Source organism: Bos grunniens, chromosome 17, assembly GCF_055505025.1.
Source record: "Bos grunniens cultivar Pamir isolate PY7600 chromosome 17, Bosgru_T2T1.0, whole genome shotgun sequence".
In the NCBI taxonomy this organism is placed as follows: domain Eukaryota; kingdom Metazoa; phylum Chordata; class Mammalia; order Artiodactyla; family Bovidae; genus Bos; species Bos grunniens.
In genome coordinates this window covers 55440626-55455332 of record NC_141181.1, presented here as the reverse complement: position 1 = coordinate 55455332, position 14707 = coordinate 55440626, and the positions used below count along the sequence as shown (strand labels likewise).

At 50.9% G+C, this 14707-nt stretch overlaps 2 protein-coding genes across 4 annotated transcripts in view; one reads left to right on the top strand and one right to left on the bottom strand.

Moving 5' to 3' along the window:
- Positions 1–14707, bottom strand: part of CUX2 (cut like homeobox 2) — a 277464-nt gene that overhangs the window by 4440 nt on the left and 258317 nt on the right. For both annotated transcript variants that reach the window (XM_086347740.1, XM_086347741.1), the window contains exons 16-21: positions 13971–14072; positions 8647–9431; positions 7713–7872; positions 5279–5551; positions 3841–4029; positions 2162–2435 (exon numbers count right to left, since the gene is read on the bottom strand). In XM_086347740.1, coding sequence (XP_086203866.1) covers positions 2162–2435; positions 3841–4029; positions 5279–5551; positions 7713–7872; positions 8647–9431; positions 13971–14072 — 1783 coding nt within the window. The remainder of the gene's footprint in view (positions 1–2161; positions 2436–3840; positions 4030–5278; positions 5552–7712; positions 7873–8646; positions 9432–13970; positions 14073–14707) is intronic.
- On the top strand, positions 275–3701 carry LOC147355444 (uncharacterized). Of its 2 annotated transcripts, none has more exons than XM_086347749.1 (4): positions 275–1513; positions 1745–1838; positions 2815–2977; positions 3092–3701. In XM_086347749.1, the coding sequence occupies exons 1-3, from the start codon at positions 1400–1402 to the stop codon at positions 2931–2933; spliced, it is 327 nt and encodes a 108-aa protein (XP_086203875.1). In that variant the 5' UTR covers positions 275–1399; the 3' UTR covers positions 2934–2977; positions 3092–3701. The 2 variants fall into 2 exon arrangements, with proteins under 2 accessions (XP_086203875.1, XP_086203874.1); XM_086347748.1 differs by having other exon boundaries at positions 600–1540.

Sequence of the window (14707 nt, the reverse complement as noted above, 5' to 3'; positions counted from 1 at the left end):
AGGCACAGGGACTGCCGTGGTCACAGAGCTGGCAAGCAGTGCAGTTGAGCTCGGAACCCAGCTGTCTGCCTACACTCTCCTGCCTCCCTGCCCAGGTCGGGGATGGGGCTCCATCCCAGGATCCTGAGCCCGGAGGGACTATCAGCGGTGATCGGGTTCACTTTCGTCTCTCAGTTCCTAATCCTTCCACAAAGGTGGCCTTGCCCACCTCTCAGGAGACCCTGCCTTCTCCTTTAGTTCCCTCTAGAGGGAAGAGTTGGTGGGACCAGGGGAGTGCTGGGTGTTTTTTGGGATGGCTCACTTGCCTGAAGCTTTATCATTAGAACTTCCAAACTGTGGGTAAAATATAAATATCTGGCTAAGAGTCATTTATACCATAGTAAAAATTAGTCTTTTTCATCAATTCTTGACTCCCTAATCTATAGCAAGTCCTTCCAAGTAAGTTTTTCTCAAAACATCCTATTGTTCACTTTTCCCAGAGCTCACTGCAGTGTGTAATGATACATTACTATAAGAACTCATTTAATAGTGACCATTCCTGCTGGTCTGTGAGAGATGCTAAGGACTTTACCTCATTCTCTTTGGTACCTGGGACAGAGAAGATGTTCAATAAACATTTACTAAATGAAGCAATGTATTCTTCTATAATTATAGCTCTTTGAGAGTGTTTTTTTTTGGGGAGTGGAATTCTCTCTACTCCCTCAAAGCCCAGCTGAAATGCCACCTCTCTATCTAAATTTCCCCTAGGTAGAATTCCCTTTTCCCTTAGTTCCTTATTCCTTCTTGTTTTCACAGCATTTATTAGGTTGTCATGAAATTATCTGGTTTGTGATCTTAAACTCTCTAAGAGCAGGGATGATGGCTCTGAACCCCCGTATCTCCCAACCCTGGCTCCCTGTGCATACATGGCAAATATTAACTGAAATAAATATGCTGGATTATAATGGAGGGATACATTCCTGTGGGAAACAAGAGGGGAGAGAATGTCTGGAAGCGAAGGAAGGTGTGAGGCTTTAAGGACCTATATCATCTGCCGTTAGGCAGGTTCTGGGTCTGAGCAAGCTATAAGCAGTATTTTACAATGTGTTCATGCCTGTAGTTTTTCATTTGATCCTCAATTCGGCATTGTGGAGTAAATTTTAAGTTCCTTATCTGTAAAATAGGGATGAGACTCAGAAAGGTACAGTGATTTGCCCAACAACACACAGCCAAGGTGGGATTTGAACTCAGGTCTGTGTGATGCCCATGCCTGGGCTCTGGAGAGAGATTTCAGGTGTTCCATCCTTCTAGGTTCCTCCCTCCTCTTCTCTCAGGGATCAAGAGACTCTCTTTTCTGGCACCACAGGGGCATCAGAGACATTTCTTGCTCAGGAGGCTTGGTGGGGAGTGCCTCAGAGGGATGGCCCTTGAAATCGCGTCAAGCCTTCTCTTCAGTGTTCTCAGGAAGCCCTTCTGCGGTCTCCTTGGGAACCATACACCCAGTCAGTGCCCCGAGGCAGCCAGCCCCCTGCAGGTCAGCTGCTCTGAGGATGAGGGACTGGTGAGTGGGAGGAGGTACCACTTTCCTTAGGGATCACCCACTCCCCGAGGTGGGTAGAGCCTGAGGGGCTGCCACAAGGGTTTCCTTCACCCTCAGGAGTGGGAAAGGCCAGGAGCCCCAGACCAGGGCACTGACACAAAACTCAGTGGGTAGTTAGGGTGCCTCAGGCCTGTGCCCCAAACACAATCCCCTGTCCCTTTGTAGAGGCAGACGCGGAGCAAGCTGGTGAAGTCACAACAAAGGCAGCGACAACAGTGTCGTCAGCACCCACCACCTCCTATGTGCCGGGTTATTTTCCGTAAGTATGTTAGCCGCATCAAATCCTCAAGGCAACTCTATGAAGTAGATCCCATTATAATTCTCATTTTACAGGTTAGAAGACCGAGGCTCTGGGAGGTGAAGTCACTTGCCCAGGCCGCACAAGATGAAAACTGTCGAGCTGGAATTTACATCCGGGTTTGCCTACGTTATAAAGCTAAACACCTAGAAATATGGCCACCTCGTTTCCCAGAGGCCATGATGGGCTCCCTCCAGGCCCTGGGATGAGGAAGCAGAGGGTGCCGGCTGAGACCCCTGCCCACCCTCCCAGGGGCCACCAGGCACCCTACCCCCCATCCCTACCTGTAGTTGTGGAACCAGTTGATGACGGTGTTGGTCTTGAGGTTGAGCTGGAAGGACAGGAGCTCAATGGTCTGCTGGGAGGGGTAGGGCTCCAGCTGGTAGGCCTTCCTCAGCGCCTCCTTCTCTTCGGGGGCCAGCACCACTCGGGGCTTCTTGATCTGCAGGAGGCTCAGGTCTTGGGGCTGCAGGCAGGGGCTGGGGCACTCGGAGCGGGTAGCTGGAGACTCACTGTCTGAGCCAGTGCTGATGAGGCCGTACCTGCGTTTCAGGTAGGCTGGGGCGGGGGAGGGAGGGAGGAAGGGCTGAGAGGGGCCAACTAGAGGCTCCCCTGAACCGAGGAGGGGTCTCAAGCTGAACTGAGCACCAGCCAGCTGTCCTCAGAGCCCCTGTGTCCCAAACATGGGGACCCCGGCCCGGCCTCAGCCTTTTCTCCTTCCATGCCCTCCTCGTGAGACAGGAGCCGCTCGCCTGCCCACACCTGGTCATTAACACGCTAACTGTTAACATGTGTGGAGGGCTGCCCTCACAGACAGAAAGTACTCCAAAAAGGGGGTTCTGCAGCATTCTCGATTGTCAGAAGTGTCCCTGAATTTCACCAGTATTTTGGAGGGCAGGGGGAAGTAATTTTAGTTTTTTCTTTCCTGTTTTCACAGCTTTCTCTGGAGCCGTCTGTGGAGTCTGTGGGTTCAGTGCGGTGGTACAGATGCATAAAGTGGTGCAGAGTCTTTCGCCCTTGGCCCCTGCCAGGCTCCAGGACGTTAATTTTAAATGAACGTAGTAACTGCATGATGCATCTCAGCCTCAAATCATCAAAATGTGTGTGCATTGGGCGGGGGGAAGCCCACCTCAGAATGGAGGAAGTAAGGTATTGGGTCCCATTTAATCCTCACACCAATGCCCTGAGGTAGATGCTATGACTCTTACTTTCAGATGAAGTGGAATGAGGCACAGAGAAGGGAAGTAACTTGCCCAAGATCACACAGCCAGCAAGCGGCAGGACAAGTTCCAACGTACAGCTGTCTGATGCCAACAGCCAGACTCGGCCCTGCCCCACGTGCCGCTTATAGCCTGGCTTGACCCTGGGCCCTCGTCATGACTTAGTGCCCCAGCTGACAACTTTCCAACTCCTCAAGTCTCCTCTCCCAACTGGATTTTGAGCTTTCTTAGACCCAGGAATCCCTTACACACAAAGCATGAGACTGGCTGGGCCACAAAGCAGGTGCTCAGTGCCAGTTCAATTTTTCAGGGAGATAAAATCCTATCAGACAATGTAAGAACCTGCGATTTCTTGTCCGGTCTTGTTAAGGGGGCAGTTATCATTTGCTGGGTCAATTCTGTGCTTTGTTGCGTAGAATCCAGATGATGGGCAAAGGGGGTAATATAATAGGACTCTGATGCAGAGGATGGAGAGATCAGAGAGAGAGGGGGCTTGAGGAATATGCAGGAGACTCTGGAGTGGCTATGGGTTTGTGGAAGGATGCTGAGAGAGACGGTGTATTGGAATTTTCAGGGGAAAAGTATTAAACATTTTAATGGCTCACGTTCCGTGGAATGGCTATTTCTTGCAGCCTACACTAGGCTAAGACTGGACCACTAGGACCCTGGGTTTATTTGGGTTAGAACCAGATACGGTTCCAATGGGAAAACCTGAGGCCAGACCCAGAGTTCCCAGGGCTTACCTTTCTTCTCCAGCTTCTTCATGTCTCTCAGCTTCTCCACGTTGTGGGGGTCGTTGAGCCACAGCTGCATGCGCACAAAGGGCTCCCGGCCCTTCAGGCTCAGCTTGTGCCAGGGCTTGGGTCGGGAGAGAAGGTCAGACACGGAGCCCTGGGTCAGCCCTAGGATGCTCTCCCCGAAGAGCCGCTGCCCTGGGGACAGGGGAGGAGGGGGACGACCTGTTACCCCAGGCTGGGCACAGGTGCTCCCGGGAGAGACAAGGGACAGGCAGAAACCAGGGAATGTCTCCACTAACTCAGCAGGGAGGACCAGACACATTGGGGGACCCATGCCTGTGTGCATCTGGGGAACTTTCTGCAGAACAGGAGATGGGGGCAGGCAGATAGCTGCCAAACAAAAATGCTGTCATGATTCAGATGTTATTCACTCCTAGGGGATCCCTGACATTGTCTGCAAACTTCATGTGCACAAATAAGTATCACCTTGTCAGACAGTAATTTGACAGATTCTATCAAAATTTCAATATGCAAGCCCTCTGATCCAGCAATTCCACTGCCTGGGATTTCTCCTCCAGTTGTACTTGCCCAAGGGCACAAAGACACATGTGGATGTGGTTTCAGAGGCAGCAGGAAATTGGGAACAAGCAAAATGCTCATCAGCTGCATAAAAAATGTGGGGCATCCATGGCCTGAAAACTTTTGCAACAGTGACAAAGACTGCAGGTGGGCTATTCATTCTAAGGCAGAAGAGGGTCCGCAGAAGAGTGTAAGTTTTTCAAAAGCAAGTGGAAGGACAGCCTGTGTGTAATTTCATCTATCTAGAAACAAGAAGAGAAGAAACTAGGTGAACATACAATTTTGTATGTGTTCAGAAAATATCAAAGATACAGAAAAACTGTGGCGTATGACTGGGAGGTTAGGGGAGATTTTACTTGTTTACACTTTAACTTTTTTTTTTTCTGTATTGTTTGGCATTTTCAAATAGTGATACCTTATTTTTATTATAAAAATTGTAGTGAAAAGTTGAGGTTTGTGTGCATGACTTGACTCCCATCTGAGACGTGGAGGAGTTTGTAATTCAAAAAATTAAAGAATCCAGATTTCTCCCTTGGGCCCCCAGCATTGGATGAGGACTGAGTTATCTGAGAATAACTCGGAATAACTGCGAATCTTCCTGGGATTCTCTAAGTCCTCCTGGAAGGAAGTTTTGAAAGTTGTGGGCTAAGCACTTTAGGAGGACAGCATACTGACCTCCCTGCTGTCCACTCTAGAGACCCAGTTCAGAGTCAGATGCCTCCCAGGGAGCCCTGGGTGGCCCAGGGCTGAGCAGCACCTGCAGAAGGGACCCCAGTGCCTGGGATCTCACCATGGCTCTTTCCTTAAGGCAAGGGGGAGCCAAGCAGGGCAAGAGGCAGCACCCCTGACTCCCGGTACCCTGTACCTAGGTTGTTGTCTGTGAGGACCTCTTTGACCCTCTTGGTGATGGAGTACGTGTCCAGCTCGGGGGACATGGCCACAATCTCCTGGATGCCCCCTGTGGTCTGGCTGCCTGAGTAAATCTTCCCACTCAGTGATGAGCTGGAGCGTCCCTCTGGCTGCTGGTTCTCCTTGCTGCTCTCCAGTGTCAGACTCAGGGGCTCCTGGGAGCTCTTCTCCAGTGGCTCCGTGGGACTAGGGGGTGGGGATGGCGAGGACCTTGGTTCAGTGGGACTGACTGTGGGCCGCAGAGAGACAGAGAAGGCAGTTACTGCAATCTGGCATAGACATGCATGGTTTGGGCAGGCTTGTTTGTTACAGCCAAGAGTTAGCAACAATCCATTTTGCAACTACCACAGTAAAATCTCAGGTAGGGACCATCCTGGCTGTGAAAACCAGTAGATGAAAGTTGGAGGAGGAAAAAGATATCCACCTAGTCCCAAAGTATCTCCCCACAGGATACTTACTAAGTACAAAGGGAAAAACAGTAACTTTACAAGTACAGTTGTCTGCCAACACCACCTCAATCTAGTGATTGAAGTTAGCACCTCCAATCACAGGACAAATCAACAGCTGGTGACTCCTGATATGATGGACTGAGAAGGACAGAGCAACATTTCTGGGACATTTCTGCCCGAAGTGCACAGCTTGACTCTAACCACAAGGGAACATCAGACAAAGTTGAACTGAGCATCAGTCTATAACATAACTGGCTTCCAGTTTTCACAAACGTCAAAACTAAAAAACTTTAGAGAGAGGCAGAAGAACTGTCCAAATTGAAAGAGACTAAAGAGACATGATGACTAAGTACAAGTGATCCTGAATTTGACCTGGACAGGGAAAGATAAAATTATATAAAGGTGATTATTGGGACAACTGAAGAAACTTGGAATATAGATGGTGGGTTACATAGTAGTATTGTATTATTGTAAAATTTCTCATTCTTGCTAAATACTTTGAAATATTTAGGGGTAAAGGGGCATGATATCTTCAATTAATCTCTTAAATGGTTGAGAGAAAGAGCACAAATATGGCAAAATTAACAACTGGTGAATCAGTATGTAGGATATAGGAAGTTGGTTCTATTGCTTCAACGCTTTGGTAAGTTAGAAATTACATCAAAATTAAAAGTTAAGAGAAAAAAAAAAAAAAGGACTTGGCAATGACTGACAAGTCCAACTGCCAGAGTCAGCTAAGTAAAATACAGTGAGTCCCCACAGCAATCAATAATATAATGTAATAAAAAGATGCATATAAGATGAGTAAGTTCTGGGATTTGATACACAGCACGGTGACTGAGGTTAACAATCCTATTTTATATATATACTTGACAGTTGCTGTGAGAGTACAGCTTTAATAGTCTCACTATAACAAAATGGTAATTACCTTAAAAAATAAAACCACAGTTTTCATAAGACATTTTGTGTACATATATGTTAGAAAACGGAGAAGGCAATGGTACTCCACTCCAGTACTCTTGCCTGGAAAATCCCATGGATGGAGGAGCCTGGTAGGCTGCAGTCCATGGGGTTGCTAAGAGTCAGACACGACTGAGCAACTTCACTTTCATGCATTGGAGAAGGAAATGGCAACCCACTCCAGCGTTCTTGCCTGGAGAATTCCAGGGACGGGGGAGCCTGGTGGGCTGCCATCTATGGGATCGCACAGAGTCAGACATAACAAGCGCCTTAGCAGCAGCAGCAGCATGTTAGAAAACCACTTTTTAGAAGATATCTTGGATAGGGTGACTTTATTGAACCTCAGTTCCTGAATCTGTTAAATGGGGCCATAATACAAGCAGTGCTATACTTGCAACTTCCCTGCTCAGGGCCATAAAGAGGACTCCATGAGATAATGGGGGTCACCTCCTGAGGAATCAAGAGTCACCCACTCACTGGACTTTCCAGCGTGAGCTGAGCCACGGGACAGTCCGGGGAGGGCAGGGGACATGCCTGGGGAGGTGTCCCCAATGGGGAGGGGCGTGTTCAGAAATTCCTGTGCTGGTCCACAGGGCACCTTCCAGTGAAGTGGAAAAAGGTACTTCTTCCTCAATGTATTTAACTGGTGCCTGATGGAAATTTGTTAATATAAACCCAAAGGCTCTGTGCGAAGAAGGATTCTGAGGCTGCAAGCTGGATTGCTGGGAAAGAGATCAATCAGCAGACTTCTGACATGGGATGGTTAGGTGGGCACCGCCCCCACCCCTACTCCCGCTCAGTCGAGGCACTCTGGCGCCACCTAGAGGTCAGTCTGGCTGAGGGAAGGATGAAAGGGGAGCAGGGGCCCTTTTCAGGGCAGCAGCGGGGAGGGGCAGGGGAAGGGAGACCTGGGCAGTGAAGCCAATGCACAGACTGGAAGAGTGAGGGCTCTCGGTGGTTCGGGGCCCCATCTGTACTCACCCTGCGAGGCGCTGGGCTGCTGGCCCACGGCCTGGCCAAGCTGGTCCGAGAGCCACAGCTGCATGCGGATAAAGGGCTCCCGTCCCTTCTGCGTCAGCTTGCTCCACGGCTTCGGCCGGGACAGCATGTCACTCACGCTGCCCTGTGACAGGCCCAGCACCTGGGGATGGGCAGGGCGGGAAGGCTGGGTCAGCAGGTCCTGGCCATCCCCTCCACTTCTCTTCCCCAGACCCTTAGGGCCCATTGCTCACTCCTGTTCCAAGAGGAGAGGGCTGCCTTCAAGTGATCTTCACTCTCCATATGCCTGCTGTGTGCCTGTGCTGTGCCCTCCACCTGCAGTGCCCTTCCAGATTTCCTTACAGTCCACGGAATTCTCCAGGCCATAATACTGGAGTGCATAGCCTTTCCCTTCTCCAGGGGGTCTTCCCAACCCAGGGATTGAACCCAGGTCTTCCGCATTGCAGGCAGATTTTTTACCAGCTGAGCCACAAGGGAAGCCCATCTAAAAATCGTCCTTGGACTCTTAAGACCCCTTAAGTGCCTCCTCCTCCAGGAAGCCTTCCTATGTTGTGTTTCCCATTCCTCCGAGCTGAGCTGAGCCTAACACTTAAGTGGAATGGACCATGGGAGGGATGGAGGTTACTGGAGAAGGGGGGTAGGCGGCTATTAACTAACCAGATGGAAGCTTTTCACAGCTTTAAAAACCACAGAACTGAACACCAGCCTTGTCCGTGGCTCCCCTTTCCCCACTGCCCAGGGACAGGAAAAAGGGCTTTTGGGGTCACTCAGATCTGGGTCTGAATCCTGCTTCTGCTCAGTTCTTGCTCACTTACACACACTCACACACACCCTTCTTTCCAGGCCATGGACACGGCAAAGATGTCCTTGCTCCCCAGGCTCCCTGAACCTCTGGGGCGAACCCCACCACTTTCACCTTCTCCCCGAAGATCCTCTGGCAGATTCCATTCTTGGCCAGCTTCTCCTTGACCTGGCGCGTCAGCTCCAGGGTGTCCACCTCGCGGTACATGTAGAGCTCGTATTGCTCGGGGGTCAGGGGCGGCACGGTGGGCTTCAGCGTGCGGGGCACATAGGCTGGGTAGTAGGCCAGCCGCCCGCCGCCGCCCCCTTCAGGGCCGCCCCCCTCGGCCTTGAGCTCACCCACCCTGGGGGGCTCGTCCTCGCTCCCGGCCGCTTCGTCCTCGGGGACTGCGGGGGCCTCGTCCCCACGGGGCCAGGCCCGCCCATTGGGCTGGCCGGAGTAGCTGGAGGAGGAGGAGAGTGAGGGCGAGACAGAGGCGTAGGGGCGGCTGAGCAGGCCGCGGTCCGAGGCCCAGTGGTGGTCGAAATAGCCGGCGTCGCCGATCTCCGACTTGACCTTCCGGATGATGCTCTGCACGAAGGCGGCCGGGGACAGGACCGTGAGGGAGGTCTGCGTGCCGCTGCTGCTCGTCCCCCCGCTGCCGACACCGCTGTCCTCCTGCTTGACGAGCGTCGGGGCCCCGTTCTGGCTCATGGCGGCCAGTGAGGGCCGCTCTGGGGGCGAGGGAGGCACCGAGCGGCCCCGGGCGCCGGCCTCCATCTCCAGCAGGGCCTGCTGCTGCGCTTGCATCTCGCGGCGTGCTTGCTCCAGAATGTTCTTGATGGCGTCTTCCGAGGTGGTGCTGGCGGGGGCTGTGCCGTTGGTGATGCTCAGTGGGGCTGCTGAGTTCTTGGGCTCGCCTGTGGGAAAGGGGACAGGGAGGCTGGAGGCCCGTGGACAGGGCATGGCTTGAAGGACAAAGATGTTCACAGCACAGAATTTTTACCAGCGATATGTTGGGGGCAACCTCTGTGTCTGGGGATAAAAACCAGGTGGACACAGATTTTAGCTTATGTGGAAAAAGCGCTCATGGGGATACTGTAAGGTTAGAAGAAGACAGTTGTTTTTACACATGCTGTGATCCACCTATGCAAATAAAAGCAAGTCCCAGAAGGGGACACACAGTATAACCTGCTTTCTATTGAGCGGCAGAGCAACCCAAATAAGCAATACATTACTTGGTGAAAATTCTACAAGTGGTCAACACAAAAGAACAGCAGGACCGGGCTTCCCTCTGCTCTCTTAGTGGCCTTTCCTACACTGGGGTCTCTCCCCACCCCTGAACGAACCTAGATCAACACAGCCCTTCCTTTACTATCTCACTGTGCAGTCTGCACCCCGGTGGATCCTCATAGCGCCGTTAAAAATAATTTCTATTGCTTTGCCAATTAAAAAGCAATAGAGCAATGGAATACTATTCAGTCATAAAAGGAATGAAGCACTGATACCATATGGAGGAAACTTGAAAATATTACGCGAAGTGAAAGAAGCCAGGCACAAGAGGCCACCTCTTGGACAGTTTCCGCTCATATGAAATATCCAGAACAAGGAGAGCCACAGACACAGAAAACAGACTGGGGCCTCCCTGGGGCTCACGGGAGGTGAGGCATGGGGAGCGACTGCTAACGGGTACAGTGTTTCCTTTTGGGGGTGATGAAGATGTCTGGGAACTATAAAGAGACAGTGGCTGCAAAACATTGTGAAGGAACTAAAGGCCACTGAATTCTTCACTCTAAAATGGTTAAATTCATGTTATGTGAATTTTACCTCAAAAAAAAGCAGACATCCCTGGTGGAAGTGGGTAAGAATCCGCCTGCCAATGTGGGGGGCACGGGTTTGAACCCTGGTCTGGGAAGACTCCACGTGCCATGGGGCATCAAAGCCTGGGTGCTACAACTGCTGAGCCCAGCACCCTCAAGCCTGTGATCCGCAACAAGAGAAGCCGCCACAACGAAGAGCAGCCCCTGCTCACCACAACTAGAGAAAGCCCACACAAAGCAACAGAGAGCGAGCATGGCCAAAAAAATCCCCCTCTGCTAAAAAAAAAGCTAACAATGCACAAAAACTTAAGATGAAAATGAGAATCCCCTCTGAGCTTTCCCCCAGTGGTAATCAGTGGTAATCACGTGAAATTTTCCCAAGCGTTCCCTTCCAATCTGTTCAGTGTGGCCTGGCTTGCTCCCACTTAGTATCAACATGAGTGTTTCTTCCTACGAGCTGAAGTTCTTCCATCTTTAATGGCTGCATACGCCACTGAAGAAATACTCTTGGCTTTAGTTACCCAGCCCCCCACTGCTGGACACTTAGGTTTCTACTTTGTCACTGTTGGAAACAACAATAAAGAGATAGCTTCTATATACATTTTTGTTCCCATTCTGAATATTTCCTTTGATCCCCAAAAGCAGAGCTCCCAGGTCAGTGTCAGCCACGTTCACTTCCTTCCCAGAGGGATGCTAACTGGTCTCTGCTTAGTCTTCACTTCCGTGAGGGACATCGGGGGGTAACCCGGCACTCTTCCTCTTGCTGAACTTTTCACAGACCCTAAATGGAAACCTCCTGCCTGGGCCACTCGAGCAAAGGTTTCCCTCTGTGATGTCTTTTTAATTTCTTTGCTACCTTGATGCAGACCTCCCAGTGGGAGAGCACTGTGCAGGGAGTCAGGAGGCCCTGTTCTCCTCTGGTCTCTGTGAGTATGTCCCCCTCTTTGGCCTCAGCTGTCCTTTTTAGTGGGAAAGTTACATGAGACTGTTTCTCATGGTTCTTTTCACCCCAATACTGTGTCTTATCTACGTGTGTAACCTCTGTCCAGCACACAGTAGGCATTTAATGTTTACTGAATGACTGCCTCTCTTTTGCTACCAGAATTGACCAAGGAGACATAGCTAAGTGTGTACACAGTCGGGGCTCAGCAGATTATCTGGGTGGGGCAGTGCAGCATCCCAGCAGGGTTAACCTCTCTCTGTCCTTTCCAGGGACCAGGAAAAGAGGGGTCTGTGGGAAATTCATAGCTTCCAGCAGCAGACTTGGGAATAGGGACACTTGCCCCAAGTCACCACCAGGGGGGAGCAGATACTGTAAAATGGAGTGGGAGTGCTGAAGCCAGTGTCCAGTTGAGTCAGCTGTGGTCTGCACTGGCTGTACTACATTATGCTGGGTGCAGGGATGTGATAGCTCCCTGGCTGCAAGAATCCCCCACTTGGAGGGACAGCCACATCAGCAGAGTCATTTGTAACATGAATAAATGCAACAATGGAGACATAGTGATAATGTAATGTGGACGGCTAACTTTCCAGGGACATCTTCTACATACTGGACCCCAGCTGAGTGCGTGCCATGCCTGATGTCATTTGATCCTCACACAACCTTGAGAAGGGAATACAAATACTGCACCTATTTTAAAGATGAGAAAATGAAGGCACAGAGAGGCTAAGTAATTTACCAGAGGTCACACTGTTTAATAAATAGCAGAGGCAAAATTGGCAGCCAAGGCACTCAGGCTCCATTGCACCGAACAACACAGGTCATTACAGGGGATCCGAGGAGGGGTGGATTCCAATCTACCAGGATGGGGATAGGGGTTCCTGGAGGAGATGACTCCTGAGTTGAGTTGTAAAGTAGGAGCAGGAGCCGGACAGAAAGGTGGCTGGGGTGAAGATGGCCTTAGGGGCACAGAAACAGGACTGAGGATGGTCATGAGCAAAAATAGTTCATGTGAGAGGCATGGAGGGGTCAGGAGGAGTCTGAAGACTATTCTAGGGTCTGTAGCCCTTGTTGGGGAATTAGGATTTTATCCTGAGGGTAATAGGGAGCCATGGAAGGATTTCAAATAGTGACATGAATATGTGGTCCTCTTGAAGGATCCCTGTGGCCTCTGGGTGGAGAATGAGCTGGAGTGGGGTCTAGGCCAGTAAAGCAAGACCAGCAAGACTGGTCATTGGCAAGACCAGTAAAGAGGCTACTGTAATAGTCCCAGCAAGTGATGATGCTGGCTCACTAGGCTGGTGGCAGGTGGGATGCGGGATGTACAAGCTTGAGAAAACTTAAGTAACCCCTGGACGGGGTTAGGGTTAGGGTTGTTGAAACTTCCAGGAGCAGATTAACTCATCTAAGAAGAATAAGAAAGTCAGAGGGCCTGGGGTGGAGTTCTGGGGGAACCCCATGAGGGGCTGATGGAGAAAGCACACTGTGATAGGCTAAATAACGGTCCCCCAAAGATATCCATATCCCAACCTCTGGGACCTGTGAATATGTTACCTCACATGGCAAAAGGGAATTTTTAGATATGATCAGAGTTAAGAATTTTGAGATGAGGGTATTATCCTGGGTTATCTGGGTGGGCCCCACAAAATCACAATGGCGTTTATGAGAGGGAGGCAGAAAGATGAGAGACAGAGACAGAAAGAAACTAAAGATGCTACGACGCTAAGATGAAGGAAGGTGCCAGGATGCAGAAAATCTGGACGCCCTCTAGAAGCTGAAAAAGACAAGGGAACGGATTTTCCCTAGGAGCCTCCCGAAAGAACGCAGCCCTGCCGACACCGTGACTGTAGCGCAGTGAGGCTGATTTTGGACTTCCGATTTCCAGAACTGTAAGAAGATCAATCTGTGTTGTTGTCAATCACTGCGTTCTGATTGGGCACCCACTGGGAAAGTGGAGGAGGTACGGTCAGAGAGGTGGGAGGAAGCTGGGGGAGCAGCATCTCATTGGGAACCAGAAAGTACAGTGCAGGGAGGGTGAGGTGGATGGTCAGATGGTGAGGCTCAGGTCGAGGTGCCTGACAAGCGCCTGGTGAATACTGATCACGGGGCCTCCGGAAACAACCCAGAGCAGCACCCCCAACAGAACTCGGCAGTGGTGTCACCCGTGTGATGTGGCTGCTGTGGCTGAAGAACTGAGGTTTTAATTCCACTTGCTGCTGCTGCTAAGTCGCTTCAGTCGTGTCCGACTCTGTGCGACCCCATAGACGGCAGCCCACCAGGCTCCCCCATCCCTGGGATTCTCCAGGCAAGAACACTGGAGTGGGTTGCCATTTCCTTCTCCAATGCATGAAAGTGAAAAGTGAAAGTGAAGTCGCTCAGTCGTGTCCGACTCTTCACGACCCCATGGACTGCAGCCCACCAGACTCCTCTGCCCATGGGATTTTCCAGGCAAGAGTACTGGAGTGGGGTACCATTGCCTTCTCCGTAATTTCACTTAACTGTAGTTAAATGGCTTATAGCTCCCATACTGGATAATGGAGCTGGTACTTTCCAGGCCTAGATCTCATTGGCTGCAGATTGTGAAAAAGGAAAAGCAGTTCAGACCTGCTTGGAATCCCCTCTGGGGTGGACACAGCCTCACCTCCTGCTCAGGATAGGCCCTGGAGGCCTCAGGCCTCACCTGCTGTGGCCACACTCACCCCCCTTCTGTGACTCGATCTCCTTCTTGGCCTGCTCTAGGATGCTCTTGATGGCGTCATCCGAGCCGGTCTCTGGCGTGCGGATTCTTGGGGTGATACTGCCTGGGGGAGGAAAGGAGGTGTCTGTTGTGGGGACCTGCATGTTGGGGGTCAGTCCCTGGTGCTGGGCAGGGTGACACGCTGGTGTCTTCTTCCCAGGGCCAGGAGAGTGACAGCCAGACTGTGAGTCCGTGTGACAAACTGTGGACCCACAAGAGATTCAGCTTGAAATAACAACAAAACTCAATGAGGGCAGCCACCATCAAAGTGAACAATCATCTTGGGACTTCCTTGGTGGTCCAATGGTTAAGACTCTGTGCTTCCACTGCAGAGGATGCAGGTTCGATCACTGGTGGGGGAACTAACATCCCACATGCCCCAAGGTGTGGCCAAAAAAAAAGGAAAGAAAAGAAAATAGCTAACAATTCTCAAGGAGTTATTACATGCTTTATGCTCATTTAACTCTCTTTAGGAGCCTGACAGATGGGGGAACTGAGACATAGAGCAGCTAAAGAGAGCTGCCTGAGGTCACTAAGCGGATGAATGGCAAAGCTGGGACACAAACTCAGGTGTCTGTGGGGTCAAAACTTGGGGCCATCACATGGATTACTCTGAAAACTGAGTCTGTCAAGGTTGGGGGCGTCACCCCGGTCATCTTATGGATGGGTAAACTGAGGCTTGGAAGTGCTTACAGGGTA